Here is a 27,346-nt window from a genome sequence, read left to right as displayed (position 1 = left end):
ATAAAGCCAGAGGAAGTGGGTACACCAGTCAAGTGTGGAATCACATAAGGAGCAAGAGTCAAAGGAGGAGAAATTGAACCTGTCCAACACTGCTTAGGGGTCAAGCAGGATGACAACCAGTACCAACAGATATAACAGCAATAAGATCACCGAACTTAGCAACAACTTAGTTCTAGAGTATAAGCAAATTTTCTTTGCCTATTAACACCCATGACATCTTCAGATCTCAGTTCAATTACGAGTTCATGGAAGTCTTCCCAGACTTCCTGTTACAATCTCTTTAGTGCAACACATACCACTTTCCTGCATAGCGCTTATAAGATTTTGTGAATTTTAACTATTAACTGTTTGCTCCCTTTAAAGTTCTATGAGGACACAGGCATTTTTTGAGTGTGTGGCTTATTTATTTATTTATTTATTTGCTTCTCACTAGCATACTGCCTGGCATGAAATATGCAATCTAAAATATTTCCTAAATGAGTAATTAAAAATTCACTCTGCACCTGTTTTTAATGAGAGGTGAGAGATGTAGACATGTGTATAAATAAATATTCTTTTGAGGGATCTGAATAGAGAAAAAAGGGTGGTGGTAGGAGAGGACAAACCTTAATGGGTTTTAAATTTTATATTTTATTTCAATGGGAGATCATAGAACAGTCTGAGAAGTGAGTGGTAAGAAGTATCTAGCAAAAGGAAAACAGAAAGATGCCAGGGGAAAATAGGGCAAATTATAGTAGAAAGGTCCTTAAGAAGAACATGGGAAGGAACTGGAGTACTGGTGTAGGGAATCTGCTCTTGGCAAATGTAGGGAAAGTTCTTCCGTGGGCATAAAGAAAGTCAAGTTTTGGATTTGGTAGGATGAGGGGAATTTCTTTTTGATAATCTCCATTTTCCCCTGTGAAGAAAAGCATCCAGATAAGAAAATGTAGTATAGGAGAATGGAGGAAAGAAGACACAAAATAGCTGTTTTTACATAGTAGGATAAGAAACCATTTAGAAAAACTCATTAAGTAAATATTTTTTTAAAAAGTAACCAGAGTTATTGTGGTATGATAAAGAGTATGATACCATACTCTTTAAAGGCATTGTTATTTTTTAAAGATTTTATTTGTTAGAAAGAGAGAGAGAGAGGGAGAGAGAGAGCGTGAGCACAGGCAGACAGAAATGTAGGCAGAAGCAGAGAGAGAAGCAGGCTCCCCGCCAAGCAAGGAACCCGATGTGGGACTTGATCCCAGGACGCTGGGATCATGACCTGAGCCGAAGGCAGCTGCTTAACCAACTGAGCCACCCAGATGTCCCTATACATATCTTCTTACCTTAAGAAAATACCTTCAAAGAATAATAACCAAAGATGTTCACTACAATGCTACTCAAAATAGAAGAAAAAAAACTTGTCACAAATATCTAGTAATAGAGAATGATAATACTTATATAATTCTGTACAAAAATAATGCTTATGAAGTTTCTAGTAACAAAGGACAATCACTTTTATAAGATTAAGTAAAGACACATCAAATCCTAGACATAATTTCAACTATATAATGTCCAGAAAAAAGGAGAAAATATATAGAATATATTACTGAGGTCATCTTTTGTTAGATTGTGGGTGATCATTTTTCTTCCTGTTTGAAATCTGTACTTTCCAAATCTTCTTTAGAGTGTGTGTGTGTGTATACATACCTACTGCTTTTATAATCATGAACCAAAAAAATGCTTTATCTCTTCATTTCACAAACCATACCAACCAGACAAGATGAGGACACATTACCCCAGAGGCTTCCTGTTTCTAGTCAAGCAAACAATGAACTCCTGTTTCCATATAGGAGGAACAGCAAGAGGCAAAATTATGAGACTTACTTTTTTTTCCAGTGTGTGTGGGAGGGAGGGGAAATGGAGATATGATCAAAACCTAAATGTCTTCCTTAATAGCTGGAAAACAGAATTATGTTGAGCTCCATTTCTGGGACCATAAAAATAGTGCCAAATAAGGACAATTAAATCAGTAGGAGAAGCTTAGATGCTTGATACCAGATTCTGTACTAACCAAGACTGGAATTTCTTAATTCTCAGAAGACAATTACTGTATCTCCAGTCACATACTGCAGGAGTTAAATTTACATGATGCTACTGGATATGGTTGCTTTTTTCTCCCTTTTAGACTTTACCATGGCTAATATCTGGAATCATTCAATTATGTAACTTGAATAAAGATCCCATTGTACTGGGTACTTCAGGGGATGTAACGTAAGACACACATTCTCCGCCTAAGAAATTTATGATCTAATTGGAGGGTGGGGTAAGCAAAGATAAAAGTGCTGCAGAAATGTCTTCAAATTAGGAGAACTGGCTGTGCTACTATTAAGTGTGAGAGCTTTGACACAATCATTTAACATTCAATTATTCACTCAAAATGATGATGTATTATAGTATTTTCTCACCATCACTATTGTACTAGGCAGCAGGCACAGAAAGATACTCAGTCTAGTGGAAGACACAGACACTAAAATAAAGAATTACAATAGAGTATAAAAATCTATCAAGATAGAGAATGCCTAGGATACTCGGGTAAGCACCAGCCATAGAGGTTGCAGTACTGAGTCTGGGAAGAAAATTTCTAATGGGAATGATGAGTAACTAAATTCTTAAGGAATTTAAACTGGTGGCCCCACCAGTTTAGTGTCTGCCTTTGGCTCAGGTCATGATCTCAGGGATCTGGTATGAGCTTGTGTTGGGTTCTCTGCTCAGTGGGGAGTCTCTTTTCCCTCAGGTGGTCCCTGTCAACCCCTCTCCACCATGTGTGAGCCTCTCTCTCTCCCCCTCAAATAAATAAAACTTTCAGGGGAAAAATATAGAGAGAGAACAAGTAGAATTCTATCCAGGTATTAATAATGGTGAAGGGTGTCTCTGTGTAAAAAGAATAAAGGTATTTTAAGACCCTTAAGGTAAATGAAACGTTTGGCAAGAAGAGAACTCATTTAGCTGTTCAGATCAGGATTTACTTTACTGAGGTTGAAAACTGCAGAGGGATCTAAAGGAGGGGTATGATTTTGACAGATACATGGTATATGGGGAAAGAGAACCACCCAAAAGGTCTGCTGGAGGCAAGAATTAACCTGAGCCTTTTGCAGTTACGTTCAGTGTCTTAGAAGACAGAATAGTCCAGCATGGCTGGAGTTTAGGTAAAACAGATAAAGGCAATGTGAGATAAGACTAGAAAAGGAGGTTGTGGTCACTATTAGGAGGACTTAAAACATCAGGCTGAAATTATACTTAGTTTGAGAGGCACCAGGAAGCCATTGTGGGACTCTTAGCAGTAAGTGGCATATTTAGACGTCAGCTCAGATAGAAGGACTCAGAAGACTCGTTTGTATCTAACAAAACCATCATAGTTTGTGCTTTGTTGTGATTACCTCTGATTTTTAAACACTCAAAAAGTATAAGATTAATATTCACAAATGTGGACCAAAGATTTAGAAAATTTAACACTGCAGCCAAATTTTAAACTCTTACTCAGCACGTTATGAGAGAACGTCTTTTCAATGACATGATTAAACTTTATACCCTTTCAAGGACTTGGTATATTGTACCTAAAACCATAAGCTAGGTTACTAGGGTTTTTTTTCTCCCAACTTTGAAATTTTAAAGATATATGTAAATTCTTGTCCATCAGTTTCCAAGTTCACCTTATGCCTTGTGATGCTAGAGTTGGAGCTTGTGAACCACGTCTAGCCTTTGCCAATAGAAAGGTCTGGGGGAGGGAGAAGAGATTTGCTTCTTCCTATGTGTATCACTGGACTTTCTTGTTTGCTGTTCCTATGAGCATCAGCAGACTCACTTCATCCCAGCATCTGCAGTTCCTTCCTGAAGCAGTTCACAGAATCCAGTTCGCAGTTTGTCAGCCTTAGCAGAACTAGCCTCACTTTCTGCCCACCCTCTCGGCAAGAGGAACCAACACTGGGCTGCTCTATTCTCAGTAATCTGAGTCTCTCCTTCCAGCTGAGACATACCAGCCCTGATTACCTATGCTGCCTTCCCCAGAATTCAGCTCCACACAGAGTCCACCCTCCACACTAAAACATTAATAACTGCCATCTCTTGCCTGTGTGCCACCAATCCCAGGGGTGGTGGCTGTTTTTACAAGTGTTAGCTCTGATATCTTAGTTGCCTTCTTAACCATCTGGTTAACAACTTTATGCCAAGTTAACAATTCTTTGTATTAAATTCTCCCCATCTATTTCAGCTGGTTTACTTTTCCGATCAAACTCCTATAGACACAACTATGGAACAGAAATCTAATAAATAGAACAAGCAATGTTCAAAATGAAAAAATCTTAACTCAGATCATTAACCAAATCCTTTTCACTTGGAAGCCTAAACACTATACAGAAGTAAGAAACTTACACTATGGGTTATTCAAAAGAGAAAACTTTTAAAAATCTGCTGGTAATTATTTGAAGATAACTTGTCCTTTGTTGGACTATCTTTACCTTCACTGTACAGGTATATTCAAATATACGCAACACAAACATGTTATGCATGTTTTCTAAGTGCTGTTTAAATGGTTTCTAAAACTCAGTAGTTAACACTGCAGCTACCTTTTTTAAAAATGTTATTATGGTTTACTGTACCTAAGACATTAAGTCAGGATACTAAGTTCTTTTCCTATCTCGGCAAGTCTGAAAAATGTACAGCACTGGTCAGCTGGATCATGAGCTTAAAAACAATGACATCTCTGTTTTCAATTTCTGGGCTAGATGGAAAACAGTGCCTGCTTTTGAAACGGAAAAAAGTATGTGTCAGTTTAGGTGGCTATAGTGAGACTAATTTATAAATACAAATTTCTTGGCATCAATTACTTATTATGAAGTACATCACTTCCTTGGATACTGGGTTTTATATAAGAAACCTTAAGTGTTACTCCTGTCTACTGCTGGGTTAGCGGGTGAAGAAGAGAAAAATAAAACAAAACCAAACCTCCAATTCTCATGTGAAAAAGATGCCAAGATAAATCTGTATATATACTGACGTTGTAGTACCTTTAATACAAATTTTCTGGGCCCAGGAGTCACCTAAAGGTGACTAAGATTAACAAAATAACATGATCATATTTGGAAGTATTTAGTCATGCATTTTTCTGGATTCAAAGTAAATCAATATTCTCAAGAAGTATGATCTGATAATTTTTTTTTAAAGATGAGAGAAATCTGGGGCACCCTGGTGGCTCAGTGGGTTGGGCATCTGACTCTTGATTTCAGCTCTGGTCATGACTTCAGGGTCATGAAATCAAGCCCAGTGTCAGGCTCCATACTCAGCAGGGAGTCTGCTTGAAATTCTCTCCTTTTGCCGGTCCCACCACTCTCCTGCATGTTCTCACTCTAAAAATAAATAAATCTTAAAAAAAAAAAAAAAAAAAAAAAAGCGGAGAGAGAAATCTAAAAGGCAAGGAAACCAAAGAAAAAATAGCTCAGGTAAGAGGTAAGTGATGGCACTATACAGTTCACAGTTGATATGTGATAGTATATAGTGATCCAACAGTGTAAAAACCACCCTGCACTAAGTGCCCCACAAAGTGGGCAGAGTGGAGACTGAAAACCAGCCCATCTTTTGCCAAGCTATGTATACTGCTGCATCTGCCCAGATGAAAACCCCCTTCTAATTTGTCCACTGGAACAGGGGCTGGGGAGTGTGTATCTTTCTATCTCACACAATGATACTTACAGATTTGCTTGGTCCTGGGGAACAGGAAGGGTGGAAGAGCACATTTAAGATGCAGTGGGATGATAATTGGCAAAACGAGGTGCCTGGCTACGAAGGGGAGAAAAGAGCTGAGGCTGCCTTCTAGATCCTTGCTCATTTCTTTCAGCAAGTATAAAAAGTCAGCCAATGTGTTTGAAGTGCTTTTAGCTACGCAAAGACAAATCAGTGGGCCAACTCAGTAACTAACCCTGACTCGTTAATATGCTAGATTAAAAAATCTAGACAGAGGGGGCACCTGGCTGGCTCAGTGGGTTAAAGCCTCTGCCTTTGGCTTGGGTCATGATTCCAGGATCCTGGGATAGAGCCCCACATCAGGCTCTCTGCTCAGAAGGGAGCCTGCTTCCCTTCCTCTATCTCTGCCTGCCTCTCTGCCTACTTGTGATTTCTGTCAAATAAATAAATAACATCTTAAAAAAAAATCTAGATAGAGGTATGCTCATTCGGTGTGGACCTAGCACCTCTTTTGTGAAGTGGCAGCTGAGGATACTCTAGTGCTTGCCATGGCCGACAAAAAGCCCAAGGAAGGAGTCAAGACTGAGAACAACGATCATATTAATTTGAAAGTGGCGGGGTGGGATGGTTCTGTGGTGCAGTTTAAGATTAAGAGGCACACATCACTTAGTAAACTAATGAAAGCCTACTGTGAACGACAGGGTTTGTCAATGAGGCAGATCAGATTCCAATTTGATGGGCAGCCAATTAATGAAACAGACACACCTACACAGGCGGAAATGGAGAATGAAGATACAATTGATGTGTTCCAGCAGCAGACAGGTGTCATCTACTAAAAAGGGAACCTGCTACTTTACTCCAGAACTCTGTTCCTCCAGACCAAGCAGACACTCTCAACTAGAAAGCCGCAATTTGGTTCCACCACATCCCGACTACTACAGTATAGTTTTCTCTATTCTTTCATTTTCCCCTTCCCCATTCCTTTATTGTACATAAAGTAACTGTGTATGTGCACAAGCATATTGCATTTTTTTTAACTAAATGGCCAGTGGTATGTTTTGATCGACAACAAATGGAGATGGGATGGGGGAAAATACTACTTCTGTGAAAATACCCCCTCTCTCCATTAGTGGCATTCTCAGTCAGCTCTTAACCTTTATATTCCAATAAGTTATTTTGCTCTCACTGTTTAACAAAAAAACGAACAACATAAGAATCCTTGCATACCTTGTTCAATTGGAGAATTTTAATGTTTTTCATTTATCATTGTAAAACCAAGGACAATTTTATAACTTTTTTGTATGTAGTGTTACATGTACAGCAATCTGTCTTTAAGTAGAGATAAATTACTCTAAAAGAAATGAATCCTAGATACTTTTCCCTTCAAGTCAAGCATCTTGTTTAAATAAACTTCTTGTTTAAAAAATAATAATAATCTAGATAGAATCATCTAGTTTGAATCTCACTCTGTGGATGCCAAAACTGAGTCCCAGAGAGACTATAACTTTGGAGTTCAGTGTGTTCCATCCATGAGTGGTTTCAAGTTCTTCTGAACTTGGGGTTCTTAAACTTAAGTATCATAATCACCTGGGAAGGTTGTTTCAATGAAGACTGCAGAGCCCCTCCCCCTAGTTTCAGTAGATATCTGAGGTATGGACCAGGAATCTGTATTGGTAACAAGGTCCCAGATGATACTGAGGCTACCAGTCTGGGGGTTACTTTTTTTTTTTTTTTTTAAGATTTTGTTTATTTATTTGACAGAGAGAGAGATCACAAGTAGGCAGAAGAGGCAGGCAGAGAGAGAGGGAACCAGGTTTCCCGCCGACCAGAGAACCCGACATGGCACTCGATCCTAGGACACCGAGATCATGGCCCAAGCTGAAGGCAGAGGCTTAAACCACTGAGCCACCCAGGTGCCCCTGGGGGTTACATTTTTGAGTGCCAATATATTAGACAGAGTCTGGTAACTCTGTCAAGGGGTGTGGGTCTTAGAACAACCTTTAGGCCAAAAATTCTGGGTAGGGAGGAATTGCTTAATGCTTATAGATGAGACAGAGGATTAGTGAAAAATCTTTATTAATTACCATTTACAGGGATGCCTGGCTGGCTCAGTTGGCTAAGTGTCTGTGGCTCAGGTGGTGATTCTAGGGTCAAGCCCCACATCAGACTTCCTGTTCAAGAGGGAGTCTGCTTCTCCCTCTCCCCCTCTCTCTGCTCATGCTCCCTCAAATACATAAATAAAATTTTAAAAATCAGATACCTGTATGAGGCATTAAAACTAGGAGACAGAGCAATATTACTTTCTGCCTTGAGACAAAGCTGGATCTGAACAATGAGTAAAGCTGTATGGTCGAAAGATCAAAGGCTTTCCATAAGTAATAAGGGATGCTTTTAAGAATACCAAATTTAAAAAGTTTTTAATTACCATTTATATAAATATAATTAAGACTAAAGTATATTTAATATAAAATATATAGTAACTCTATTATAATAAAATGCTAATATATAAATATTTAAGAAAATATCAAGGTATATTAAATATGTATCTTATAAATATTTTATAATACAAATATAAATATACATTCAGGGTACCAAGTTAACTTATTTTTTTTTTTCTATCATGTTTTAGTATCTAGTTTAAAAGCACTGGAAATTAAGTTCTTTCTAAAGAATCCAGAATACAGGTCAAACTCCACAGGATGCGACAGTGTTCTAGTCCTGGACCCCCTTTCCTCTCATTTCCTACAAATCCTTAAATGAGAGACATACCAACAGTTTACACCATGTGGTTTAATTAAAACAGCAAGCTTTGCAGTCAAACTGATATGTGTTTTAATCCCGGCCATGCTATACTGGCATCAACAATGGTGCCAGGTAGGAGCGAAGATTTTATAATTTATTCAATATTTTGACGAAAAGCACAAGCACATGCCTATTCACAGTACCATTCCGGATTTTATCTGTATCTGGGGTACTGTCTATTCCAATCTCCAGTGCAGACATATGTACCCACTTTCTATTGAATTGGTATTGATTCTTTCAATATAAGATAACTGATTTCCCTATTTTTCCATCTATCCTTAGGCAGTGTTGATCACTCCAGTTTGTGTGCCTCTACATCAACTTTTACATAATACATTTTTAAAAATTACCTTAAGTTATAATTTACATACAGCAGAATATTCCTGACATAAGTGTAAATTTTGATGAATTCTGACAAGTTTACATATCTATGTAAAAACCACTACAACCAAAATTTAGAGTGTATCCATCACCCAAAGGATTCTGTTACACCTGTTCCCTCTCAATCTCCATTGGCCAACCCGAGGCAAGGAGTGCTAAGCTTTGTCAATATAGATCAAAACCATCAACTCCAAAATTTCACATTAATGGATTCAAATAGTTTACACTGTGTCTGTTGCCTTTTGTTCAGCATACTTTTTGTAAACTATTAATAAAAGTTTAATTTACATAAAAATTAATCCATTTAAAGTCAATTTTTGATGAGTTTTAATAGCTGTATACACCCAAGCAACAATCACTACAATCAAGACATAAAACATTTCTATCACCTCCAAAAAGATTCCTCATGCCATCCATCCCTTCACACATGAATATATGCTTTTGTACTTGAGTTTCTTTGACTTAGCAAGATTTCAGATTTATCCATGTTGTTGTGACTATCAAAGGTAAATTCCTTTGCATAGCTGACTATTCTGTAACATGGAAATACCCCATTTTGCCTATCCATTCACCCGCTGATAGTTATTTGGGCTATTCCAGTTAGGCGCCACTGTGAAGAAAAGTGGCATGAGTATTCCTGTACCTGTCGTACGAGCAGATGTTTTTATTTCTTTTTGTTTTTTATTTTAAAGATTTTATTTTATTTGACAGAGAGAGATCACAAGTAGGCAGAGAGGCAGGCAGAGACAGAGGGGGAAGCAGGCTCCCTGCTGAGCAGATAGCCCGATGCGGGACTCGATCCCAGGACACTGAGATCATGACCTGAGCCGAAGGCAGCGGCTTAATCCACTGAGCCACCCAGGCGCCCCTCATTTCTCTTTTATAACTAGGATTTGAATAGCTGAGTACTGAAGTATGTCTATATCTAACTCCTCAAGTAACAGCCAAACTGTTTACCAAAATGGGTTACACCACTACAAAATATGCTAGAATATTTGAGAATTATAGTTACTCTATAACCTCAACAGCCCTTGGGAATGCCACAGCTTTATTTTTTAAGATTTTATTTATTCATTTGACGAACAGAGAGACTAGATGGGGGTTGGGGAGAAGCAGATTCCTCACTAAGCAGAGAACCTGATGTGGGGCGGGATCCCAGGACCACAGGATCACACCCTGAGCCAAAGGCAGATGCCTTAGCAACTGAGCCACCCAGGCATCCTAGTTCCAGAATTTTAAATGATACTCACTCTAATGGGTGTGTGTCTTATTATGGTTTTAATCTGAATTTCCAAGATGACAATTTTAAGTTTCTCTGTATGTGCTCATTAGCCATTTCTTTAAGGTCTTTTAAGAATTTAGCCAATTTAAAAATTTTTTGGTTGTCATTGATCTTTATAATTTCTTTTTCAGATGTATTACAAGTATTTTCTCCCATTCTGTGAGCTTGCCTTCTTTTTCTTAACGATCTTTCAAAAGTAAGTGTTTAATTTTGGTGAAGTCCAATTTATCAACAAATTTTTTTAAGTTTATGGTTCATGGGAACGTCTGGGTAGCTCAGTTGGTTAGGCGGATGCCTTCGGCTCAGGTCATGCTCAGCCAGGAGCCTGCTTCTCTCTCTCCCCCTCTGCCTGCTGCTCCCCCTGTTTGTGCTCTCTCTCTCTATCAAATAAATAAATAAAATCTTCTAAAAAATTTACAAAAAAAAATAAAGTTTATGGCTTAACTTTTCTGCATCCTAAAAAGTCTTTACCTTTTCTTTCCCAAAATTGTCAAAACTTTCTACAATTTCTTACATTAAAATTTTTTTTTTTTTTAAAGAGAGAAGTAGGGGAGTGGTGGCAGGGAGAGGAAGAGAGGTAACAATCTTAAACAGGCTCTACATCTAGCACTGAGCCAAAACAGGGCTTGACCTCATGACCTTGAGATTATGACCTGAGTCAAAATAAAGAGTTGACACTTACTGAGCCACCCAGGCAGCCCTCTTAAACACATTTGAGAACATGAGAGTCTGTTTAGGTCTAAAATGGATTTGAAGATAATTTTTCCATATGGTATAAAAACTCAGATCAATTTTTTTTAATGTGGGTATGCAGTTGTTCTGGTACCATTTCGTGGAAAGATTATTCCTTCCCCCACTTAACTGCTCTGTCACCTTCGTGAAAAACTTACTATATAACCATGTATCTGTTTCTGGATTTGACTAGTTTTCCAGAAGTTTTCAAGTCAGGTAATAAGCCCTCCAATTTTATCTTTTTCAAAATTGTTAAAGCCATACTCTGCCTTTCCATAAAAATTTGTAATTCGTTTGTCAGTTTCTGGGGGGAGAAACTTACTAGAATTTTAATTTGAATCTAGATCAACTGAAAACTGACATCTAAACATTACTGAGTCTTCCATACTATTAACATGATCTTCCCATTTCTTACGGTACACTTAGAGTCCCTCAGCAAAGCTTTGCAATTTTCAGAAGACAGAACTTTCATATATTTTGTAAAATACATTTCCTGAAGAGTTCATGTCCAGAGATGCTTATAATGGTATTTTAAAGTTTCTGTAATTTTCTTTTCTAAAGACTTTTATTTATTTGACAAAGATCACAAGTAAGCAGAGAGGCAGGCAGAGAGAGAGGATGAAGCAGGCTCCCTGCCGATCAGAGAGCCCAATGCGGGGCTCGATCCCAGGACCCTGGGATCCTGACCTGAGCAGAAGGTAGAGGCTTTAACCCACTGAGCCACCCAGGCACCTCTGTAATTTTCATTTCTAAAAGATTAGAAAATGCAATTGAATTTTTCACATTAACCTTGTAACTAAATTTACGTATTATTTCAACAGGTTTTTTGGCTAAAGGTCCCTTAGGAGAGGGACAGCTGGGTGGCTCCCCATGCTTGTGTTCTCTCTCTCTTTCCCTGTCAAACAGAGAAATGGAATTTTTTTTTTTGAAGATTTTATTTATTTATTTGAGATAGAGCAAGAAAGGGAGCACAAGCATGAGGTGGGGTGGTGGGCAGGGGTAGAGGGAGAGGGAGAAGCAGGCTCTCAGCTGAGCAGGGAGCTTGATGTGTGGCTTGATTCTGGGACCATAGGATTATGACCTGAGCCAAAAGTAGACGTTTAACTGACTGAGCCACACAAGCACCCCATAAATGGAATCTTAAAAAAAAAAAAAACCCTTAGTACATTTTATATACATGATTACATTATCTGTAAGTACAGATAGCTTTATTTTGTTCTTCTAATTTATATGCCTTTTACTTTTTCTGGCTATGAACTCCAGAAAAATACTGAATTAAAGTGGTGAGAGTAAACAATCTTGCCTTGTTCCCAATCACAGGTATAAGAATTTAGTCATTCACCATCATATATGATGTTAGGTAGGCTTTTCATACACACCCTATCAGGTCAAGGAAATCCCTTTTCTTCCTAGTGTGCTGGGTTTTTACCATGAATGGATACTGAATTTTGTTAATTGCTTTTCTGCACCCATAGAAATATACTGGTTTTTTCCCTTTAGTCTAATATGGTAAATTATATTGGTTTATTTCTGAATGTTAAAACAACCTTGCATTTGAGATAAACCCTATTCATATATACTGTACTATTTTTATAGATTACTAGATCTTATTTTTTAAAAGATTTATTTATTTCAGAGAGAGTGAGGTAGGGAGGAGCAGAGCAAGGAGAAGCAAACTCCCTGCTAAGCAGGGAGCCCTACGCAGGGCTCGATCCTCAGGACCCTGGGATCATGACCTAAACTGAAGGCACATGCTCAATGACTGAGTACCCAGATGTCCTTGTTAGACTCTATTTTTTAAGATCATGTTAAGAATTACTGCATCTATATTCATGAGGGTCATCTATCTCTAGTTCTCTTTTTTCTGTAACATCATTTGATTTTAGTATCAGGATAATGCTGGCCTAAAAAATTAGTTGGGAACTATTCCCTCCCTTGTTTTCTGAGTTTGTGCAGATTTTGCATTATTTCTACTTTACATGTTTCATAAATTCTCCAATGTGTTCTGGACTTGTCGATTTCTTTATAGGAATGTTCTGAATTATGAACTCAACTCTGTTAATACAGTGCTCCCTATATTCTTCTATTTCTCCTTGAAATTATTTTGATAACTTTCATTTTTTCTAAGAAATGTATCCATTTCATCAAAATCAGACCATGTATTGGTACCAATCTGTTCATATTTCTTTATTAACTTTAACATTTATAGAATCTGTAATTATATCTGTACTTTCAGTCAAAACAATGTGGGGCTTTAAAAAAAAAAAATTCAGCTAGGTTTATGAAATATAGAGTTCTCCGCCCCCCCGCCCCAGACAACCAGGTTTTGGTTTCAGTGCTCTTTTCTTCAATCTATCATTTCTTTTTTTCACGGACCCCACTCTTAGTTTTTTGGGTTTAACTTGCTCTCTTTTTCTAGCTTCTTAGGGTGAAAGTTTGGATGACTGATTTTAGAACTTTCTTCTCTAATAACTATAAATTTCTCTATAAATACAGCTTAAGCTTCATCCCTTGGTATCTTGCCAAAGGTTCAGGATAAAATTTTACAGAGCTAAGGCTGTATCTCTGTAATTTCAACAAAAACATAGATTAAAAAAAAGAGAAGCTAAAAGAACACCATGCAAAGAAAAACATCAGAACACCTGCCTCAAAAATGTAAAGCACACTTTACACATGAAAACTAAATCTCATAGATTATTTTTTTTATTTTTTATAAACATATATTTTTATCCCCAGGGGTACAGGTCTGTGAATCACCAGGTTTACACACTTCACAGCACTCACCAAAGCAGACACCCTCCCCAATGTCCATAATCCCACCTCCTCCCCCCAGCAACCATCAGTTTGTTTTGTGAAATTAAGAGTCACTTATACTTTGCCTCCCTCCCAATCCCATCTTGTTTCATTTATTCTTCTCCTACCCACTTAAGCCCCCATGTTGCATCACCACTTCCTCATATCAGGGAGATCATATGATAGTTATCTTTCTCTGCTTGACTTATTTCGCTAAGCATGATACGCTCTAGTTCCATCCATGTTGTCGCAAATGGCAAGATTTCATTTCTTTTGATGGCTGCATAGTATTCCATTGTGTATATATACCACATCTTCTTGATCCATTCATCTGTTGATGGACATCTAGGTTCTTTCCATAGTCTGGCTATTGTGGACATTGCTGCTATAAACATTCGGGTGCATGTGTCCCTTTGGATCACTATGTTTGTATGTTTAGGGTAAATACCCAAGGGTGCAATTGCTGGGTCATAGGGCAGTTCTATTTTCAACATTTTGAGGAACCTCCATGCTGTTTTCCAGAGTGGCTGCACCAGCTTCCAATTCCCACCAACAGTGTAGGAGGGTTCCCCTTTCTCCACATCCTCGCCAGTATCTGTCATTTCCTGACTTGTTTATTTTAGACTGGTGTGAGGTGATATCTCATTGTGGTTTTGATTTGTATTTCCCTGATGCCGAGTGATATGGAGCATTTTTTCATGTGTCTGTTGGCCATCTGGATGTCTTCTTTGCAGAAATGTCTGTTCATGTCCTCTGCCCATTTCTTGATTGGATTATTTGTTCTTTGGGTGTTGAGTTTGCTAAGTTCTTTATAGATTCTGGACACTAGTCCTTTATCTGAAATGTCATTTGCAAATATCTTCTCTCATTCTGTCAGTTGTCTTTTGATTTTGTTAACTGTTTCCTTTGCTGTGCAAAAGTTTTTGATCTTGATGAAATCCCAATAGTTCAGTTTTGCCCTTACTTCCCTTGCCATTGGTGTTGTTCCTAGGAAGATGTTGCTGCTGCTGAGGTCGAAGAGGTTGCTGCCTGTGTTCTCCTCAAGGATTTTGATGGATTCCTTTCGCACATTGAGGTCCTTCATCCATTTTGAGTCTATTTTTGTGTGTGGTATAAGGAAATGGTCCAATTTCATTTTTCTGCATGTGGCTGTCCAGTTTTCCCAGCACCATTTATTGAAGAGGCTGTCTTTTTTCCATTGGACATTCTTTCCTGCTTTGTCGAAGATTAGTTGACTGTAGAGTTGAGGGTCTATTTCTGGGCTCTCTATTCTGTTCCATTGATCTATGTGTCTGTTTCTGTGCCAGTACCATGCTGTCTTGATGATGACAGCTTTGTAATAGAGCTTGAAGTCCGGAATTGTGATGCCACCAACGTTGGCTTTCTTTTTCAATATCCCTTTGGCTATTCGAGGTCTATTCTGGTTCCATATAAATTTTAGCATTATTTGTTCCATTTCTTTGAAAAAGATGGATGGTACTTTGATAGGAATTGCATTAAATGTGTAGATTGCTTTAGGTAGCATAGACATTTTCACAATATTTATTCTTCCAATCCAGGAGCATGGAACATTTTTCCATTTCTTTGTGTCTTCCTCAATTTCTTTCATGAGTACTTTATAGTTTTCTGAGTATAGATTCTGTGCCTCTTTGGTTAGGTTTATTCCTAGGTATCTTATGGTTTTGGGTGCAATTGTAAATGGGATTGACTCCTTAATTTCTCTTTCTTCTGTCTTGCTGTTGGTGTAGAGAAATGCAACTGATTTCTGTGCATTGATTTTATATCCTGACACTTTACTGAATTCCTGTACAAGTTCTAGCAGTTTTGGAGTGGAGTCTTTTGGGTTTTCCACATATAGTAGTATCATATCATCTGTGAAGAGTGATAATTTGACTTCTTTGCCGATTTGGATGCCTTTAATTTCCTTTTGTTGTCTAATTGCTGAGGCTAGGACCTCTAGTACTATGTTGAATAGCAGTGGTGATAATGGACATCCCTGCCGTGTTCCTGACCTTAGCGGAAAAGCTTTCAGTTTTTCTCCATTGAGAATGATATTTGCGGTGGGTTTTTCATAGATGGCTTGGATGATATTGAGGTATGTGCCCTCTATCCCTACACTGTGAAGAGTTTTGATCAGGAAGGGATGCTGTACTTTGTCAAATGCTTTTTCAGCATCTATTGAGAATATCATATGGTTCTTATTCTTTCTTTTATTGATGTGTTGTATCACATTGACTGATTTGCGGATGTTGAACCAACCTTGCAGCCCCGGAATAAATCCCACTTGGTCGTGGTGAATAATCCTTTTAATGTACTGTTGAATCCTATTGGCTAGTATTTTGTTGAGTATTTTTGCATCTGTGTTCATCAAGGATATTGGTCTATAGCTCTCTTTTTTGATGGGATCCTTGTCTGGTTTTGGGATCAAGGTGATGCTGGCCTCATAAAATGAGTTTGGAAGTTTTCCTTCCATTTCTATTTTTTGGAACAGTTTCAGGAGAATAGGAAAATTAGTTCTTCTTTAAATGTTTGGTAGAATTCCCCCGGGAAGCCGTCTGGCCCTGGACTTTTGTTTGTTTGGAAATTTTTAATGACTGTTTCAATCTCCTTACTGGTTATGGGTCTGTTCAGGCTTTCTATTTCTTCCTGGTTCAGTTGTGGTAGTTTATATGTTTCTAGGAATGCATCCATTTCTTCCAGATTGTCAAATTTGTTGGCGTAGAGTTGCTCATAGTATGTTCTTATAATAGTTTGTATTTCTTTGGTGTTAGTTGTGATCTCTCCTCTTTCATTCATGATTTTATTTATTTGGGTCCTTTCTCTTTTCTTTTTGATAAGTCGGGCTGGGGTTTATCAATTTTATTAATTCTTTCAAAGAACCAGCTCCTAGTTTCGTTGATTTGTTCTATTGTTTTTTTGGTTTCTATTTCATTGATTTCTGCTCTGATCTTTATGATTTCTCTTCTCCTGCTGGGCTTAGGGTTTCTTTCTTGTTCTTTCTCCAGCTCCTTTAGGTGTAGGGTTAGGTTGTACCTGAGACCTTTCTTGTTTCTTGAGAAAGGCTTGTACCGCTATATATTTTCTCTCAGGACTGCCTTTGTTGTGTCCCACATATTTTGAACCGTTGTATTTTCATTGTCATTTGTTTCCATGATTTTTTTCAATTCTTCTTTAATTTCCCGGTTGACCCATTCATTCTTTAGAAGGATGCTGTTTAGTCTCCATGTATTTGGGTTCTTTTCAAACTTCCTTTTGTGGTTGAGTTCTAGCTTTAGAGCATTGTGGTCTGAAAATATGCAGGGAATGATCCCAATCTTTTGATACCGGTTGAGTCCTGATTTAGGACCCAGGATGTGATCTATTCTGGAGAATGTTCCATGTGCACTAGAGAAGAATGTGTATTCTGTTGCTTTGGGATGAAATGTTCTGAATATATCTGTAATGTCCATCTGGTCCAGTGTGTCGTTTAAGGCCTTTATTTCCTTGCTGATCTTTTACTTGGATGATCTGTCCATTTCAGTGAGGGGAGTGTTAAAGTCCCCTACTATTATTGTATTATTGTTGATGTGTTTCTTTGATTTTGTTATTAATTGGTTTATATAGTTGGCTGCTCCCACGTTGGGGGCATAGATATTTAAAAATGTTAAATCTTCTTGTTGGACAGACCCTTTGAGTATGATATAGTGTCCTTCCTCATCTCTTATTATAGTCTTTGGCTTAAAATCTAATTGATCTGATATAAGGATTGCCACTCCTGCTTTCTTCTGATGTCCATTAGCATGGTAAATTCTTTTCCACCCCCTCACGAGGGGAGAATTCAAGAGATAAGTGACACCATAAGACGAAACAACATTAGAATAATTGGGATTCCAGAAGAAGAAGAAAGAGAGAGGGGAGCAGAAGGTATGCTGGAGAGAATTATTGGGGAGAATTTCCCCAATATGGCAAAGGGAACGAGCATCAAAATTCAGGAGGTTCAGAGAACACCCCTCAAAATCAATAAGAATAGGCCCACACCCCGTCACCTAATAGTAAAATTTACAAGTCTCAGTGAAAAACAGAAAATCCTGAAAGCAGCCCAGGAAAACAAGTCTGTAACATACAATGGTAAAAATATTAGATTGGCAGCTGACTTATCCACAGAGACCTGGCAGGCCAGAAAGAGCTGGCATGATATTTTCAGAGCACTAAACAAGAAAAACATGCAGCCAAGAATACTATATCCAGCTAGGCTATCATTGAAAATAGAAGGAGAGATTAAAAGCTTCCAGGACAAACAAAAACTGAAAGAATTTGCAAACACCAAATCAGCTCTGCAGGAAATATTGAAAGGGGTCCTCTAAGTAAAGAGAGAGCCTACAAGTGGTAGATCAGAAAGGAACAGAGACCATATACAGTAACAGTCACCCTACAGGCAATACAATGGCACTAAATTCATATCTCTCAATAGTTACCCTGAATGTTAATGGGCTAAATGCCCCTGTCAAAAGACACAGGGTATCAGAATGGATAAAAAAACAAAACCCATCTATATGTTGCCTACAAGAAACTCATTTTAAGCCCGAAGACACCTCCAGATCATAGATTATTTTTTTAAAAAGATTTTATTTATTTGACAGAGAGAGACACCAAGAGAGGGAACACAAGCATTATTTGACAGAGACACCAAGAGAGGGAACACAAGCAGGGATAGTGGGAGAAGGAAAAGCACGCCTCGCAAGTGTAGGGAGCCCGATGTGGGGCTTGATCCCAGGACTGACCTGGTCTGAAGAAAGACGCTTAACAATTGAGCCATCCAGGTGCCTCTTAAGTATCTAATGGGTTGCCCTCCTAGCTAAGTAGGTTTAGCAGCCCAGTCTTGGTTTTGGCTCATGATCTCAGAGTCCTGGGATGGAGCCTTGCGTCAGGCTCCACCCTTAGCACAGGGTATGCTTAAGATTCTGTCTCCCTCTTCCTTTGCCCACTTTAAAATAAATAAAACTTATAAAAACATTTTTGGAAACTCTGACATTAAATTCTTATAACTTTTTTTTTCTTTAAGATTTTATTTATTTATTTGACACAGAGAACACAAGAAGGGGGAGTGTCAAGCAGAAGAAGAGAGAGAAGAGGCTTTCTGCTGGGTAGGGAGCCCAATGTGGGGCTCAATCCCAGGACCCGGGGATCATGGCCTGAGCCAAAGTCAGATGTTTAACTGACTGAGCCACCTAGGCATCCCTTTATTGTAACTTTAAAATAAGGCCTTCCCAGAAGAAATGTTCCCAAAACTTCTGGTAAAGAAATATAAGGCCACACAGTCCCCAAAACATTGTATGGGAGGAACAGAGAAGAAAAGTACAGGATAAAGGGGGAAGATGGGGATTTCTCAATACATCCACAACTTCACTTTCTAGGCTCTTCTCATTCCTGGTTACTCAACAGAATCACCATTGAGATACTCTAAAATGAGGGGCGCAGGTTCTATATAATTTGAATCGACCAAAATAGAATCTTTGGGGACAAAGGATCAGCTATCTGCATTTTTAAAAAGCTCCTCTATGGCCAGCCAGTCTGAGAACTATGAAACAGGCAGGGAATCATGTAGGTCTAATAAAAAAAAAAGATACCTTGATCTGTTGTCTCCGTAGCATGGCAAGCTCTCTCATGTCTCGGAATGGCTGTAGTAAATACTGATATAATTCAGTTGTGGCTTCTGCAAGGCTGCTATAGGCTTCATCCTCCATCTGATACAAGTCCAGAAGCTCCACCATGCTTTCTGTATTCTTGTGCTTATCCAAGAGCTGTGGAACGAGAAGGTTTTATTATAAAGAATCTGATTATAATAGCCTATAAATACTTCTTTTTAACTCCCTCCTTTATTTTGGGATGTTGGAATACTGAAACACAGAAGAAATGAAAAGCACTGAATGTTTTTCATCACTCGTCTCCATGTGGAGACATCTTACTACTCTAGACTGCCTGAATCATCCTTTTCAAACTGCTCTCATCAGATATGATACTCTGTTCAAATATCCTGTTCTGTGTATTTTCTGGGTCTCCATACTATCTACCCGCCTAGACTTAAGTCTTTAAAAATCTATTTCCACATATTCTACAGCCTTTTCTGTATTTATAAAAAAATTTTTTCACTGCTAATATACAAAGTAGTTATCAACTCTTACCAGTATTATTCTACTAATTTTCCCAAATCTTCTTGCCACTCCACTCCTCCTCCCAGTTTGGAACTGTCCTACATTAACTTTCAACTCATGCCTATGACATCCCTCATATCTAGGTTAATAAAAACCTCAACTGTACTAAAGAGTTTTACACTGACTATAACAGATTTTTGTAACTCTTACTTGTACTCCTTGGTACTCTGTGTGTGTGTGTGCACACACATGTGCATACATGCGTGTACTTGTTTTCATTCATTCCTCATCAAATATGGACATCTAACATGTGTCAGGCACTGGGCCAAGAGCTGGGCATACAAAAACATGGTATCTCTCTTCATGAAGCTTACAGTATAGTAAATAAACAGAAACTAAGTTTTTAAAAATTACAAACTGTGATGATATGAAAATTATTTTTTAAAGCTTTAAAAAAGTGAAGTATAAAAAAATACAGTGAAACAAGCAGATGTTGACACTGTGTGACCTAATTTATAAAAAGAGAGAGTAGGCAATCTTTTTCCAAGGATCCAAGGAAGCTTACACTAAAATTTAGGGGCACCTTGGTGGCTCAGTGGGTTAAAGCCTCTGCCTTTGGCTCAGGGCATGATCTCAAGGTCCTGGGATTGAATCCCACATGGGCTCTCTACTCAGCAGGAAGCCTGCTTCCTCCCTTCTTTCTCTGCCTGCCTCTGTGCCTACTTGTTATCTCTGTCTGTCAAATAAATAAATAAAATCTTAAAAAAAAAAAAAAAAAGGTAGAGAGAGTAGGCAATCCTTTTCCAAGGATCCAAGGAAGCTTACACTAAAATTTAAAGAAACATGTAGACAAGACAGTTTATGTATTTATTCTTGGTGCCCATTTACGTGCTGATAGTCTCATCTCAAAGGCACAAAATTCTGCTTTTCATTCCATATCTAAAATTTTCACTACTACCTTCCTCCCCAACTTTTTGCTTTAGTTACCATATCCGAATACACATCTTATATTCAATTTAGAATCCAAATTCACTTCCTGCCCAGATTCTTAGCACTAAATGTAGTAGCACATACGCATTGGTCTTTTGCCTACTATATTATTAACAATCATGATGGATCAGATAATCTACCTTAAGCTCTTTTTATGACAAGGAAGTACTATATAAATACTAGTTATTTTAAGGCTACTGTAATTCCAACTTCCACTGCTACCATGGAGAACTTCCACTATCCAGTATCAGCTGAACAGTTCTTCTTAGATCATTTCTCCCACTGATGGAACTATAAATCCTGGGCAAAATATTACAACACTACTACCCGAAGACACTGTAAAGTGACCACAAGTAACTAAAATACTCAGAAGACAGGAAGACCCTAAGTAACTTTTTATTTACAGCACTTGGCCTGCAGGGAGGCCCCAGTGGCTGCCAGAGGAGAGAAGTTTGGCTAAACAGAGAACTACAGTCTTGATGTTTGAAGAATCAGAGGACAGAGTTAAGACAACCACAGCATATAGAAAAGGGGAGAAGTGCAGAAAAGGAGAAAGCCAAAGGAGGAAATCTCAGACTGGTATATACATTCTACTCTCCTCAAGGGGCACCTAGGAGGCTCAGTTGGTTAAGCGTCTGCCTTTGGCTCAGGGCATGATCCCAGGGTCCTGAGATAGAGCCCCACATCAGGTTCCCTGCTCAGCAGGGAGATTGCTTCTCCCTCTCTCCCTCTGCCTGCTGCTCCACCTACTTGTGCTGTCAAAAAGAAAAAAAAAAAAAATCTTAAAAAAAAAAATCAACAATCTCTGGAGGAACATAACACAGACAGGCTCTGTTAGGTACCACTTATAGTGTCCAGAATATAATCCAAATTTCACAGACCTGTAAAGAAATAGGAAAGCAAAACAATGCTCAAAAGGGAATCAAATGTAGGCAACTTTAAGATGAAATACTTTTGATGTAGCACAGATTTTAATTTTTTCAAGATTTTATTTATTTGAGAAAGAGAGAGTGTGCACACAGCAGGGGTAGGAACAAAGGGAGAGAGAGAATCAGGCTGTCCTCTGAGCAGGGAGCCCAATGCAGGGCTCAATCCCAGAACCCTGAAATCATAACCTGAGCTGAAGGCAGACGCTCAACTGGCTAAACCACCCAGGTGCCTCTCAATTTAGCACAGATTTTAAAGCAATTATTTTAAATGCTAATGGACACAATTTGCTCATGAAGAATAAACAAAATCTCAAATAATAAATAGCATTTTAAAGATTTTACTTATTTATTTGAAAGCGAGCAAATGAGTGAGCATAGGGGAGGTGGGCGTGGGTACTAAAGGGACAAGCCAAATCCCCACTGAATGAGGGCAGTGGGTGGGGGGGATGTGGGGGTGCCTTGATCCCAGGGCTCCAAGATAACCTGAGCCAAAGTGAGATGATTAACCGAGAGAACCACCCAGGCACCCCTAAAGGACATTCTAGAACAAAAAATATAGTGTCTACAATAGTCCGGGGCACAGACACAGTAAGAGGTTAAAAGATTAAAAAGCAATCATCTATGATTAGCACTTCCTATTCCCCTAATTCCTTACTGTTGCATCAGTAGAGCTCTTATGAAACTGAAAAAAACTTCATTTTTTAAAAGATTTTAAGTAGTAACTAGGGAAACCCAAAACACCACAGGAGACAAAACCGAAGACACCAGAGTAAATCTTAGCCTCTGACACCTACAGCAACTGCCTAGAATAACACAGTTGAGCCTTTTCTAGGTGGATAAACAAAATCTCACTCTAAAGGCATATTTATCTCAGCTCCTTTTGCCTAGTACCATCATGTCCAGCTTGCAAAAAAAAAAAAAAAAAAAAAAAAAAAAAAAAAAAAAAAATTACAGGGCATATTAAAAGCGTAGTCTGAAGAGACAGAGCAAGCATGAGAACCATACTCAGGTATAGCAAGGATACGGAATTATCAGACTAGGAATTTAAACTATGATTAAAATGCTAAGTAATCATGGAGTGCCTTGGTGCTTCAGTAGGTTGAGCAGCCAACTTGGGTTTTGGCTCAGGTCGCGGTCTCATGGGTCGCAGTATAAAGCTCCTTGCTCAATGGGGGAGTCAGCTTGAAGGTTCTCACCCTCTGCCCTTTTCCCACTCCTGCGTGTGCCCTCTCTGTCACACACTCTCTCTCAAATACACAAACAAATCTTTTTAAAAATATGCTAAGGAGGGTGCCTGGGTGGCTCCATTGGTTAAGTGGCTGCCTTCGGCTCTGGTCATGATCTTGGGAGTCCCGGGATGGAGTCCCGCACTGGGCTCCCTGCTCAGCAGGGAGTCTGCTTCTCCCTCAGACCCTCTCCCTTCTTGTGCTCTCTCACTCTGAAGTAAATAAAATAAATAAATCTTTAAAAAATATATGCTAAGGAATCTAATGGAAAAAGCAGGCAACATCCAAGAACTTATGTATATAACATAAACAGAGGGTTGGAAATACTAGGAATCAAAAGGAAATGCTATAAATCAAAATCGCTAAAATGCAAAAATGCCATCAATGGGCTTATTTTTAGACTGGACGCAACAACAACAACAAAACAAACTAACAAATGAGCTTGAAGAAATGTCAGTAGAAACTTCCAAAACTGAAGTGCAAAAACAAAAACAAAAAAATTTCAAAGAACAAAATATCCAAGAAGCAAGGGACAATTACTTATAAAAGAGTAAGGAAAAATTCTATCAGAATTCTCTTCAGAAACTATGCAAACAAGAGAAGTAGAGCGAAATAATTAAGAGTTGGCTGGCTGGCTGGCTGAATCAGAAGAGCATACCACTCTTGATCTTGGAGTTGTGAGTTCAAGTCCCACACTGTGTAGAGATTAGTTAAAGAAAAGAAAGAAAGAAAGAAAAAGTAAACCTTAAAAAAAGTTAAAAATCCATATACTTAGAATTCTGTATTCAGTGAAATTACCTTCAAAACTGAATGAGAAATAAGAGATCCTCAAGCAAATATAAACTGAGGAAACCTGTCTTGCAAGAAATACTAAAAGATTATTTGTCAGAAAGGAGGAAATTTATATAGGTCCGAAACTTGGATCTAGATAAAGAAAGGAAGAATATTAGACAAGAAATTAATAAAAGTTAAATAACATCTTTCCCTATTATTCTTTTAAAAAAAAAGATTAATTGATTGATTGATTTGACAGACAGAGATCACAAGTAGGCAGAGAGAGACTGGGGAAGCAGGCTCCCCGCTGAGCAGAGAGCTTGATCCCAAGACCCTGAGATCATGACCTGAGCTGAAGGCAGAGGCTTAACCCATTGAGCCAACCAGGCACACCTCCCTATTACTATTCTTAACAGATCTAACATAATAGTTTCCTCAAAATAGGTGCCACAATATATCCAGTGATTACACCTTGCAGATTAATAAAATAATTAACAGGTCAAAAGGGACAGGACTAAAGAACTGGAAATACCTTGTTATAAGGTACTTGTACTATATGTAAAGTACAACAATATTTGAAAGAAAGCTTGGTTAGTATTGCAAACGTTATTATTGCAAACTTCAATGTAACCACTAAAGAAAGCTTTAAAAAGTATCACAGACATGCTAATTGAGGATATACTGAGAAAAAAAAAAAAAAAAAACTAACAGAATATAATACCAGAAGTTAATACCAGAAGTCCAAAAGAGTGGAAAACAAAAAAAGACAAAAAATGGACAATAAACAGAATACAGTAACAGATATGGTAGATGTTACTCCAACTGTTTCAATCATCACTTTAAACATCAATGGCTGAAACACACCTATTAAGAGAGACTGTCAGGGTGAATGTAAAACCAAGATCCAACTATACATTGTCTCAAAGAAACTCACTTTAAATACAGACACAGATAGGTTAAAGTGGTAAAAACATACCATGTAACACTAATGGAAAGAAAGCTATAGTAGCTATACTACTTTCAAATAAAGCAGATTTCAAAACAAGGACAATTATTAGAGAAAATTATAAAAATAGTTAATTCTCCAAGACATGATAATCCTTAATGTGTATATGCCCAAAAGCATAACACTAAAATACCCAAGTTTAAAAAAAGATACAACTACAAGGAGAAAAGTATTAGTCCACTAGGACAGTTGGAGACATCAAGATCCCTTATCAGTAATGGACAGATCCAACAGGCAGAAAATCAGTAAGGACAGTTGAACTCAACAGCACCATCAACTGGACATATTTGACACCTATCGACTATTTCATCCAATTGCAGCAAAATACATAGTCTTTTTGAGCCAACATGGAACATTCACCAAGACAGATCATGTTCTGGACCCAAAACACATCATAATAAATTTAAAAGAACAGAAATCACCCAAAGTATGATCTTAGACTACAATGAAATTAAACTAAAATTCAGTAACGGAAATATTGCTGGAAACCCCCAAATCCTTGGGAGATTAAACAACACAATTTTAAGTACTGCATGGGTCAAAGAAAAAAGAAAAAAATTTAAGTATTTTCAACTAAGTGAAAACACAACTTGGCAAAAATTTTTTGGGTCACAGTAAAAGTGCTTAGAGGAGAATCTGGAGCACTGAATGCATATATTACAAAAGTGTAAAATCAGTAATCTAAACCTTTACCTTAGAAAAGAGCAAATTAAATTCAAAGACTACAGGAAAAAAAAGAGAATTTAGAGTATAAATCAATGAAACTGAAAAAGAGAATTAAAAAAATCAATGAAACAAAAACTCTGGTTCTTTGAAAACATCAATAAAATTAATAAACGTCTATCAAGGTTAACAAAGAAAAAGAGAAGACACAAATTACTAGTATCAGAAATGAAAAGGGACATCATTACTGATCCCACAGACATTAAGAAGAATATTAAGAACAACTCTATGCCCACAAATTCAAAAAACTAGGTGAAATGGATGAATTCCTCAAAAGACACACTCTAATAAAACACAAGAACAGATTATCTGAAAAGGCCTTTATTCAAGAAATTGAATTCATAATTAATAACCTTGCAAAATAGAAAACACAAAGCCCAGATGGGCTCACTGGTGAAGTCTACCAGCAATTTACGGAAGAAATCTCTCCGATTTTCTACAATCTCTCAAGAAAACAAAACAGAGGGAATACTTCCTTACTCTAAAGAGGTCAGCATGTGCCTAATACCAGAAATAATGACATTACAGAAAAACTACAGACCAACATCTCTCATGAATGTGGATGCAAAAATCCTCAACAAAATATTAGGAAGTACATCCAAAACTGTATAAAAATAACTACTGTATTAACACCAAATGTGACTTATTCAAGATATGCAAGACTGATTCAATGTTTAAAAAAAAATCGACATAATCTATCACATCCCAGTCTAAAGAATAACCATATGATATTAATAAATGCAGGAAAAACATCTGACAAAACCCAATACCATTCATGAGAAAGAATTACCATTATACTAGGAATAACTTGATAAAGAACAAAAAACCCATTGCTAACATATCTAATTGTGATAAACTAGATGCTAAATACGGCAAGGAGGTCCCCTCTCACCATTCCTATTAAACATCATGCTGGAAGTCCTAGCTAATGCAACAAGAAATAAAAGGTATACAGACTGGGAAGAAACAGAACTGTCTTTACACACATGATATCACTCTGTAAAAAAATCCAAAGGAACAGACAAAAGAAAAGAAAAGAGAAAAAAAGAAGCCTTCTAAAAATAACTTATGTTAGTACACAAAAACTGAAATACTTTGGCATAAATCAATGCACAAGATCTAAATGAAGAAAACTACACAACTCTGATGAAAGACAGCAAAGATCTAAACAAATGGAGAAATATTCCATATAAATGGATTGGAAGACTTAACTACTGTCAAGATGTCAGTTCTTTCCATCTTGATCTATAGACTCAACACAATGCCAATCAAAGTATCAGCAAGTTATTTTGAGGCCATCAACAAACCACTTCTAAAGTTTACATGGAAAGGTAAAAGTCTCAGAATGGCCAACACAATATTGAAAAACAAAGTCAGAGTACTGACACTATCCAACTTCATTAGTCACTAGAAAGCTACAGTAGTCAAGACAGAGGGGTTACTGATAAAAGAACAGATCAACAGAATAGAGTCCAAAACAAACCCACACAAATACAGCCCAGTGATCTTTTGACAAAGGAGCAAAGGCAATTCAACGAATAGTCTTTTTTTTTTTTTTTTCCGAGATTTAATTTTATTTACTTGACAGAGAGAGAGAGAGAGACAGTGAGAGAGGGCACAGAAGCAGGGGGAGTCGGAGAGGGAGAAGCAGGCCCCTGACTGAGCAGGAAGTCTGATGTGGGGCTCAATCCCAGGATGCAGGGATCATGACCTGAGCCTATCACAACTGAGCCATCCAGGCGCCCCTGAATACTCTTTTCAATAAATGGGCATCCATATGAAGGAAGGAAAGGAGGGATGGAGAGAGGGAAATCCAGACCTTACAAAAAGATTAACTCAAAACTGATCATGGACCCACATGTAAAAAT

General features: G+C 37.8%; 2 protein-coding genes across 2 annotated transcripts in view; one reads left to right on the top strand and one right to left on the bottom strand.

Moving 5' to 3' along the window:
* JMY (junction mediating and regulatory protein, p53 cofactor) overlaps positions 1-27,346 on the bottom strand; it is a 115,795-nt gene that overhangs the window by 58,465 nt on the left and 29,984 nt on the right. The window contains exon 2 of the mRNA XM_059175321.1: positions 19,306-19,479. Coding sequence (XP_059031304.1) covers positions 19,306-19,479 — 174 coding nt within the window. The remainder of the gene's footprint in view (positions 1-19,305; positions 19,480-27,346) is intronic.
* Positions 6,220-6,709, top strand: LOC131832395 (small ubiquitin-related modifier 2-like). The gene has a single exon (XM_059175322.1). The coding sequence runs from the start codon at positions 6,258-6,260 to the stop codon at positions 6,543-6,545; it is 288 nt and encodes a 95-aa protein (XP_059031305.1). The 5' UTR covers positions 6,220-6,257; the 3' UTR covers positions 6,546-6,709.

Source organism: Mustela lutreola, chromosome 5, assembly GCF_030435805.1.
Source record: "Mustela lutreola isolate mMusLut2 chromosome 5, mMusLut2.pri, whole genome shotgun sequence".
Lineage (NCBI taxonomy): Eukaryota > Metazoa > Chordata > Mammalia > Carnivora > Mustelidae > Mustela > Mustela lutreola.
Note: the sequence above shows the minus strand (reverse complement) of the source record. Positions and strands in the feature narration are given on the sequence as shown.

What these genes read in the sequence shown, in the direction of transcription:
- LOC131832395 (XM_059175322.1), top strand. Translation starts at nt 6,258, where the DNA reads ATGGCCGACAAAAAGCCCAAGGAAGGAGTCAAGACTGAGAACAACGAT.